Here is a 10,473-nt window from a genome sequence, read left to right as displayed (position 1 = left end):
GTGGTGCAGTTTCAAAAATTGGGGTTGTTTCTGGAAGATCTTATGCGCTCTATCCATGTGTTTCCGTTGGCTGATTATGAACAACAAAGTACTGATTGGAGACAACTTGGCTAAAGGAGACAGGTAGAGGACATTACTTGCTTATTTTGTAACGAGCCTGAGTTAGCGAATCACCTTTTCTTTCAATGTATTTGTGGCATCCAATGTGTGGGGGTTGTTTTTAAGGCTTTTCAGATAGATATTCTCAAGTCGTTTAGTGATGTTATTGCTATTTGGTGTATGTACAAGAACACACCCTTGTTAAATATGGTTTATGCTACCTCCTTGTGGAGTTTGTGGACACTGAGAAATGAATTTTGTTTTCAGGAAAAAACATGGAAGAACATTCACTTAGTGCTTGCAAAGCTCAGTGCGTATCTACATCAATGAGGCATTCTCTGCAACAACACTTAGTTTATGCTCCATTGGCGTTGTCTGCTACTGCTGGACATGCGACATGGAGAGCTACTTAGAATTGCCTGGTGATGAGCAACGTCGGAGATAGATGTGCATCTGGAGTTTGTGCCCATAACTAGCTCTTCGTTAGGGGTCATTTTTTGTACCCGTGTTGTTCATTTTCTTCATCGGTCTGCAATATAAGGAAATGAAAATGTTTACTGATGGACATCCATTTGGTTGCCTACCCCGTGGTTGCTTTGGCCTGATACATGTTGAATGTTGTAGACTTGCTTTGCTTCATTCCATAAAAAGTGGAGTGGGCGGAAACCCCTTCTATTCAAAAAACGAAAGATTTGGCAAATAGCTTGAAAACTCTGACTGAACCAGCCTATATTAGTGGTCATAAAAAAGTTATGTTGGCTTCGTTGTAAATATTATTTGCATGCTTTTTGAAAGGTGATACATATATAATTGTTATCCTAACTTAATGATGTCAATTCCTACTCTCACGTGCGTGAACCACCCAAAAAATATGATGTACGAATTGACACGGTCACCCATTGCCCAACGTGGCCCACAATGAAATATGTGCCTTGGGCCTTCAATCATGCGGAGCATAGTGGCTCTAAGGATTAAGGGATTTGACCCTATCAAAATTGAACAACTCAAGTAAACCTCAATTGAATGAGAGGGCTATTAAATTAGGGAGTTTAGTGAAGTTACTAGAAGTCAAAATGGCCAGATAATCACATTCTTTGTCCTATAAGTCTTAATCTTTCTTTTAGGTTGCACAACAGTAAAAAGAATCTTCATCTATGTCTCCAGGATTAGTCCAAGTTAAACTCAAAGGAATCACCCCCAACATTACCATGCACATTAAGTTTCGGCTCAATAAGCCTACTTTTTTTGGTTTTTGATTTCTTTTTTTTCCTACTTTCGTTTATACTTCCCAATATTATAAAAATATTTATTACAAAAACGTACTTTACAATTTTTTTATAAAAATGTTAGTCATGCATTTGAAAAATATTAAATGTGTACAGAGAATAGGTTTTTTATGTATTAAAAATGTACAATGTTTATGAAAAAATGTCGACATAAATAAAAATAAGTTTTTAAAATGTTAATCTTTTATTTGGAAAATGTTAAACATGTATATAAAAACTATTTCTGATGTATATACAAAATGTATAATATGTATGCAAAAAACTAGACATCCAAAAATACATGTCTATATAATTTTTTTAAATGTGTAAAAAAATGTTCCTGATATATATACCAAAAATGTGGAAAATGTATTAATGAAATTGAAAATAAAAATAAAAATAAAATTCTTATTAAAATGTTGATTGTGTACACAATATGTTAATTGCATATTCAAAAAATATTAAACATGTATAAAACTATAAAAAAAATTCCTGATGCATACTGAAAATGTACAATGAGTATTAAAAAAGTAGTCAATGAACAAAAATATTTGAAAAATTGTTAACCATATATTTAAAAATTATTAAACATCTATAAAACACGTTACTGATGTATAAGAAAAATGTAGAATGTGTATTAAAAATGTGAATACAGAAACATAAATTTACAAAATGTTATCATGTATAAAAAATGGTAATCATATTTTTAGAAAATGTTAAACATGTATTTAAAAATGTTATATATATATATACATACATACATACATACATACATACATACATACATACATATATATATATAAAATATACAAATGTGCATTAAAAATGTAGACACGTGTTGAAAAAAGGGAAAAACAAAGAAAAGCGGTGGAAACCGAAGAAACGAATAGAAGAAACATCTCAGAAGTGAAGAAAGATGGAAAACATGAAGAAAACCATGAAAACCCATGAGGAAACCAAGAAAAAAAGAGAATAAAAGAAAACTGATGAAAACCAAGAAAGGAACTAAAAATGAAGAAAATAGGAAAGAAAGAAAAGGGAAATAAAACGGAGAAAGGAACAAAAAGAAAAATGAAGAAAAGAATAAAGAAAGAAAAAACCAGTAATAACCAAGAAGCCAATGAAATTCGACACAAAAGAAAGAAAAATGAAGAAACTCAATAAAAACCAAAGAAAACATAACAAAAGAAAAACCAAAAAAATCAATGGAAAAGAATGATACCGAGCAAGGAACAAAGAAACTAAGAAAAGCGAAAAAACTAGAAACAACGAAAAACAAAAAAAAACCTGTGAAAACTGAGAAAGAAACAAAGAAAACCAATGAAATTAAAAAGGCAAAAGAACTGAAAAACCAAAGAAAACCGAACAAAGAAATAAAAAAACAAAAGAGAATAAAAAAGATCCGAACCACTGGTCACGTAATAAGATGTCCTGGCAAGAGAAGCTACCATCTTGCTATAAGCAAGGCCCATATATTTTTTCTTGAAGCGGAATAGCCCACAAAGGGTCGGAAGGCCATATGTTGGTCGAAGCGCTGGCAGCCCAGAGTCATAGGACCGGAAAACAAAAACCAACTGTTTCCAGGCAAGGGTATGGCTCAGTGGGGGTGTTTTGTAGGGATTAAGATGGAGCTTTCTTGGGGGTTTCAGCTTTTTGTTTCAGGAACATCGTGGACCCTTCGACCCTCGAAACTCAGCCATTAGAGAAGCTCTTGCGTTGGCGGAGGATTTATATTTGAGATGTATTTAAGTTGCGTCGGACTGCAAGCTCGTGGTGGAAGACATACACAAGAAGAACCTGGCTAGTTACGGTGCTATTGTACATTGTAGAAGTGCATGCTCTAGCCAATGCAACCAAAAAACTGATCTGATGGAAGAGACTAAACATCACATTATACGTCACACCCCCTCTCACGTGATGGAGCACAGACTAGCGAGATGCTAATTTGTGCATGTAGATGCCCGATCTTTCACGGTGATGCTTGATCAACAGTTCGTCCCCCTGTTCCTCCTTGCAACCTTCAAGATAATTTTCACCCGCGCACGAAAATACACGAATAAAAATAATGACCCCCTTGGATTAGCACGTAGGCGTCGATGTGATGATCAACCCTCCGTCGCTAGTAAATTTCCACGATGAGAAAATCACAGATAATACATAAGATATAGCCACCCGTAACTCGGACGTTTTTCTGTATATCTCATACTTAAAAGAAAACTCAAAAACTGATCTTTACATCGGCCCTGGCCGGCCCTTTTTATAGGCCACGCGAACTTGGAAAAGACTAGGCCAAACTAAATTGAAACAGACTCTCCTAACAAACTAAGGATTTAACTAATTAATTATCTGGCCACATTGATCACCTTAATTAACCTAGACTTAAAACATGTACGTAAATAGTACAACTTGGCTCTCACGTCTGCTCCATACAAGCAAAATTACAGGTCTTGGTGAAACTCACGTGGCCTAACACAAAAATAAAATAACTTGATTAAATAAAAGACAGAGACTTATCCCTTGGTAGATCCTATCAATTGCATGTCTGTAGTTTAAACAGAAAACTGCCGATCCTTATTATCTTTAGAGGCGTACGAAACGTTGGAATTATATCTTCTGGCTTCGGTTCCTGTTTAGTATCCGATCTAGATTTTTTGTTGTACATTCTGCTAGGTATTGATACAAGCACTGTATGATGAGAATCAACATGCATCAATTTCTTTTCAAATACAGGATCAATTTTTAGTCCACAAAATTGTCGCACACAACCATCGTTTCCTCGGCATAATCTGATCGCATGCTTGGCATTATTTTCCGCAACTTTTTCATGCCTTGACTCATCAAATGGCTCAGCTTTAGTAGAATTATCGATCAATGGTGCCTTGCCCGCATCATCCTCCCTTCCTTGAAGAGAAACCGTCCTCGGTTTTAAGTCTATTTTTTGTACAATCTTCCTCTCCGGAACTTGCATCTCTATGATGATTGCACTGTCTGCCATTGGTTTCAACATGTGCTTCTTTCCATCATGCATGAACGTGTATATGTTGGATCTTCCAGCATGGACTGCATCATGATCAAACTGCCATGGTCTTTCCAACAACAGCTGACACGTATCCATCGGCACAACATCACAGTCCACCTTATCAATATAATCTCCAACTGAAAACTTTACACGTACCTTATGTGTGATCTTTAATTTTCCGAAGTTGTATAGCCACTCTACATGGTGCGGCTGTGGGTGTCGCCACATGGACAAACCCAATGCCCGCACAAGATCTTTGCCAATGACATTTGTAAAGCTACCACCATCAATTATCAACTTGCAAGCACGATTGTTGATCTTACACTGTGTTTTAAAAACACTCCATCGCTGCCCTTTAGGATCATCATCCTCCTGCACCTTCTTCACTAAGAGATTTAGACCCTTCATCGGTGCATCAACTTCTTTTTTTATTTCTTCTACCTCTTCTCTTTTTTTTCGCAAACGATCTTTCCAATCAGCATCGGACACATCCATTGGCATGGGAATAAAACAAATTTGTTTGCCCTTCCGTGATAAAGAATAACTATTTTTGTTTACATCCCGAACAGCCCCAACATGCTTGCACCATGGGTCCCCAAGTAGCAGATGGCACGACACCATGGACACAGGACAAACATGAAAAAATTCCGCACAACAATATTTTCCCAGATTAAAAATTAGCAAAATCTGATGCGTAATTTTGATTTCACCTTTGAACCACTTGAGCGTGTACGGAGGCGCCATCTTCAGCCCCAATTTTTTCACCACCTCGATGCTCACCATATTGACTGTGATACTCTCATCGATTGTCAGATTGACACGTCGTTCGTTCACGACGCAACGAGTGTGAAAAAGAACGGCCTCGCCGATGCCTTCCTCCTCCATCAATATGTTCTTGCTCAACATGTTGATGCTCGCCTCTGCAGATTGAATCGCCGTGACACTAACCTTTGCTCTGAATACCACTTGATGGAGCACAGACTAACGAGATGCTAATTTGTGTGTGTAGATGCCCGATCTTTCACGGCGATGCTTGATCAACAGTTCGTCCCCCTGTTCCTCCTCGCAACCTTCAAGATAATTTTCACCCGCGTACGAAAATACACGAATAAAAATAATGACCCCCTTGGATCAGCACGTAGGCGTCGATGTGATGATCAACCCTCCGTCGCTGGTAAATTTCCACGATGGGAAAATCACAGATAATACACAAGATATGGCCGCCTGTAACTCAGACGTTTTTCTGTATATCTCATACTCAAAAGAAAACTCAAAAACTGATCTCTACATCGGCCCTGGCCGGCCCTTTTTATAGGCCACGCGAACTTGGAAAAGACTAGGCCAAACTAAATTGAAACGGACTCTCCTAACAAACTAAGGATTTAACTAATTAATTATCCGGCCACATTGATCACCTTAATTAACCTAGACTCAAAACATGTACGTAAATAGTACAACTTGACTCTCACGTCTGCCCCGTACAAGCAAAATTACAGGTCTTGGTGAAACTCACGTGGCCTAACACAAAAATAAAATGACTTGATTAAATAAAAGACGGAGACTTATCCCTTGGCAGATCCTATCAATTGCATGCCTGTAGTTTAAACAAAAAACTGCCGATCCTTATTATCTTCGGAGGCGTATGAAACGTTGGAATTATATCTTCTGGCTTCGGTTCCTGTTTAGCATCCGATCTAGACCTTTTGTTGTACATTCTGCTAGGTATTGATACAAGCACTATATGATGAGAATCAACATGCATTCATTCCTTTTCAAATACAGGAGCAATTTTTGGTCCACAAAACTGTTGCACACGACCATCGTTTCCTCGGCATAATCTGGTCGCATGCTTGGCATTATTTTCCGCAACTTTTTTATGCCTTGACTCATCAAATGGCTCAGCTTTAGTAGAATTATCGATCAATGGTGCCTCGCCCGCATCATCACGTGTGGCTTTCTCACACCTAAACATGGACCGAAAGTGGGCTGCAATTTAATTGCGTCAGCCGGGTCTTGAACTCATGACCTCTTGGCTCTGATACCATGTAGAAGTGCATGCTTTAGCCAATGCAATTAAAAGATCGATCTGATGGAAGAGACTAAACAGCACATTATACGTCAACATACATGAAATAATAGAACACTCTTTGGGTTTTGATTTTTGCAATTTTAGTCATGAGTTTAGGAGCTCTAATTATGAAGCTCACAACTTAGCGAAGCATGCTCTTTTTCTCGGTGGTGGCCGTCATGTTTGGTTAGGACATCCCGAAAATCTATCATCTGTCCCTGTAAACATTGTGACGAATTAATAAATCTTCTCGACATTGTAAAAAAAACAAATAAATGTCATCCCTCAGAAAAAAATGTCTCGTTTTCGCACAAAAAAAAGAAGACGCAGGGGAGAACTAGTTGCTGGTTTGGTGAGTGGCTAGAACTTGGGAGCTGATTGGCTGGAATAGGATAATGAGATATCTCGTGGAACATGGGACCGAAATGTTCCCCGAGATTTGGCCTTTTCGATCTCTCAAACCGAAACCAAAAGAGAGCTGGAGCGCGCGCGTGTGTAGAGATGCGGTCGCTCACCTCAGTCATGGCTTGATGATGCCTTGATCAATTCCATTTTGCATTCGAATATGCTCGCCTCGTGTGGTGCGTTCGAATATGCCTGTGCGTCAAACGCCAAGTGGGAACCACTGACTTCCGTCCACTCCCTTCTCCAGCTCCTGCTCTTCTTTGTTCGCCTCGCGCGAGTGAGCGAGTAGCCTCAATCGATTCGATTCGATTCGATTCAACCAAAGCAAAGGAATACCGGAAGGGGATTAAATTGCCGCAAGGACGAGGCAAGGATGGCGAGGGCGGCGCCCATCCTCGCCGTGTCCAAGCCGTCTCCTCTCCCTCTAATCGCCCCGTCGTCACGCCCCCGGGCTGGGTGGTCCCTTCACCTGCATCGCCGCCGCCTCCTCCCACTCTCGTCGTCGTCGTCATGCAGCACCAGCGCCAGCGCCTCTTCCTCCCCCCCCTCGTCGCCGGTCTTGCTGCGGGACGACGAGCTGGAGCACCAGGAGGAGCCCCCGCCCGCTTCGGAGGCCGACTCGCGGCCCCGCCGCATCGCGCTCTTCGTCGAGCCCTCCCCCTTCGCCTACGTCTCCGGCTACAAGAACCGCTTCCAGAACTTCATCAAGTACCTCCGCGAGATGGGCGACGAGGTCATCGTCATCACCACCCACGAGGGCGTGCCCGACGAGTTCCACGGCGCCAAGCTCATCGGGTCCTGGAGCTTCCCTTGCCCCTGGTATCAGAAGGTCCCGCTCTCGCTCGCCCTCAGCCCCAGAATCATTGGAGAGGTCGCTAGGTTCAAGCCCGACATTATCCACGCCTCTTCCCCTGGAATCATGGTATGCTACTAACCAATCTCCTTTCTGTATTTCGACAATAAGAGTATTATTCAGCATTGGAGATTTCATATTTTACCTTGACCAAGTGAATTAAATTCACAGGTATTCGGCGCCCTAATCATCGCAAAGTTGCTATGCGTCCCTCTAGTGATGTCCTACCACACCCATGTTCCAATGTGAGTTGACTTGCCTTCCTCTTTCACAAATTTACAACTCATGCACGCCCGTTTCGAAAACAGAAGGAGAAAAAAAAAGTTTTATGCGAGCAACAGAACTACAACTTGAACGAAACTGAAAAAATATCTTGTCTTACCTTGGCCAACACAACTAGACCATTTAATTAATCGTCAGCTCCTAGCAGGAAAACACCATCCACGGTGTTATCTGCATTCTGAATGATATCTACTCCCTCTGTAAAGAAATATAGGAGTGTTTAGATCACTACTTTAGTGATCTAAACGCTCTTATATTTCTTTACGGAGGGAGTATAATCCTAGGATTTGTGGGTTTATTTACCCAGCTTTAGAGGCGAGCTGATCCTTGTTTATCTATGGCAGTTATATTCCAAGGTATACATTCAGCTGGCTTGTCAAGCCCATGTGGCTAGTTATAAGTAAGTTTTCACTTATGTACTGCACAAATGTATAACCTCTCTTGCCAGAGTAGCCAGCTGATACAATCTTCGCATGCTATAGAATTCTTGCACCGAGCTGCGGATCTCACACTGGTACCATCAGTCGCTATTGGCAGGGACCTTCAAGCTGCCCGTGTTACAGCAGGTTTGCACAAACATACATACTGCTTCCATGTTATTACTTCTTTCCAGGTTCCAACATCTTCCTCTCATGGTGCATGTTTCCAGCCAATAAGATACGCCTTTGGAACAAGGGTGTGGATTCAGAAAGCTTCCATCCTCGTTTCCGTAATCAGGAAATGAGGTCAAGGTTAACGTAAGTAATCTACTTTGCTCAGCTGGTCCATTTGTGATGCAGTTTCAATGATGCTAATGGGTTCTTGCCTGACCCAGTGTGTCGAGAAAACTGCATAATGAATCGATTTGATCAGATATATCTTTCATGTGACTAACTGTGTTGCTTGTATGCTTCTTCTATTGTGACAGGAATGGTGAACCAGACAAGCCACTGATAATCTATGTTGGACGCTTAGGAGTTGAGAAAAGCTTGGATTTTCATAAGCGGTGAGCTCATGACGTTTCTGATTTTTAATGCTGCAGTGCAAACTGAATGGCGTGTGTGATAGAAACCTTACCTACTGCTCGTGTCCCCTTATTATTACCATAAAGTTTTGTTGACATAATTTAGTTTTGATCTTTTTATCTAGCTAAGGCATATCTTGTGTTGACATTGGGTTCTACTTTTTCCAGAGTCATGGACCGACTTCCAGGATCAAGAATTGCATTCATTGGAGATGGCCCATTCAGGTGTGCATCGTTATATCATAGAAACTAGTTAACTTCTTCCTTCAGTAGAAAAGGCAACAATGGAGTTGATTTAACTGTTGAAATTTGCTCATTGCTGATTTATTCTCCAAAGAGACTCTCGCATATTGTCATGAAATTTGCTTCTTCTTTTATGTAATGAGAGACTGAAATCCTCTTGTAAGAAGAGTACACACTGTTGCCATTCTTAACATGTGCCTTCCACTGCAGGCCTGAACTTGAAGAGATGTTTTCAGGAATGCCTGCAGTGTTCACAGGGACATTGCAAGGGGAAGAACTGTCACAGGCCTATGCCAGTGGGGATGTGTTTGTGATGCCTTCTGAGTCCGAGACGCTGGGTTTTGTTGTGTTGGAGGCAATGTCATCCGGAGTCCCGGTGGTCGCTGCTCGAGCTGGAGGCATACCTGACATTATACCTGAGGATCAGGAAGGAAAGACCAGCTTTCTGTACACACCAGGTGATGTGGATGACTGTGTTGGGAAGGTTGAACTCCTGCTCTCCTGTGAAGAGTTGAGAGAGACAATGGGGAAGGCCGCCAGGAAGGAGATGGAGAAATTCGGCTGGAAGGCGGCGACGAGGAAGATTCGGAACGAGCAGTACAGTGCCGCAATTTGGTTCTGGCGCAAGAAGAGATCGCAGCTGCTGAGACCTCTCCAGTGGGTGTTCCGGAGGCTCTTCAGGCCCGCTCCTGCTCCTGCTCCTGCCCCCGCCATAACAAATCAGTCATAGGAGATTCGTTGTATTCAAGTCCTAGAATCAATCAACCATTCTGTTGAGTCCATCAGTTTGGCCAACCCGAAAGATAGAAAGAATCATGGGACACCTAATGTGAATATGTAATGCTCAATTAAATTGCAGCCAACAGAAGTAACTCCAGTTTGCTCCGGTGGCAGGTTGTAAATGTATACTGCTTGCTATTCATCAACTTGGCCAAAGAAAACTCTAGATCGAAAAGCATTACATAGCTATAACAATCACACATAATAAATTTCAGAATATAACTCAATTACTTTCAATGAATAATCTAATAATAAACCCACAATTCATTGGAACTGAACAAACACACCGCAAAACAAGATTACATTGAATAGAACTCTGAGGAGAATATTGTATTAAAGATTAAAGAGAGAGAGAGAGAGCTATCTAGCTAATCACTATGGACCCGTGGGTCCCGTGGGAACTACTCACACATCATCGGAGGTGCAACAAGGTTGATGTAGAAGCCCTTCGTGATC

The 10,473-nt window shown here is 40.9% G+C and overlaps 1 protein-coding gene across 1 annotated transcript; it reads left to right on the top strand.

Annotated features, from left to right (window-relative positions):
- Positions 1-6,915: 6,915 nt before the first annotated feature.
- LOC125537615 (sulfoquinovosyl transferase SQD2-like) lies at positions 6,916-10,173 on the top strand. The gene is made up of 8 exons (XM_048700941.1): positions 6,916-7,778; positions 7,881-7,954; positions 8,336-8,391; positions 8,474-8,557; positions 8,641-8,728; positions 8,899-8,976; positions 9,163-9,219; positions 9,448-10,173. Exons 1-8 carry the CDS (start codon positions 7,230-7,232, stop codon positions 9,965-9,967), a joined length of 1,506 nt encoding a protein of 501 aa, XP_048556898.1. The 5' UTR covers positions 6,916-7,229; the 3' UTR covers positions 9,968-10,173.
- The last annotated feature ends 300 nt before the right edge of the window (positions 10,174-10,473 follow it).

The sequence above is a fragment of the Triticum urartu genome, chromosome 2, assembly GCF_003073215.2.
Source record: "Triticum urartu cultivar G1812 chromosome 2, Tu2.1, whole genome shotgun sequence".
NCBI lineage: Eukaryota > Viridiplantae > Streptophyta > Magnoliopsida > Poales > Poaceae > Triticum > Triticum urartu.
Note: the sequence above shows the minus strand (reverse complement) of the source record. Positions and strands in the feature narration are given on the sequence as shown.

Excerpts from the sequence above, each read along its gene's own strand:
- LOC125537615 (XM_048700941.1), top strand. The coding sequence starts at position 7,230 with ATGGCGAGGGCGGCGCCCATCCTCGCCGTGTCCAAGCCGTCTCCTCTC. Across the intron at positions 8,392-8,473 it reads GCCCATGTGGCTAGTTATAA|AATTCTTGCACCGAGCTGCG; the intron begins GTAAGTTTTCAC and ends CGCATGCTATAG. Across the intron at positions 9,220-9,447 it reads ATTGGAGATGGCCCATTCAG|GCCTGAACTTGAAGAGATGT; the intron begins GTGTGCATCGTT and ends CTTCCACTGCAG.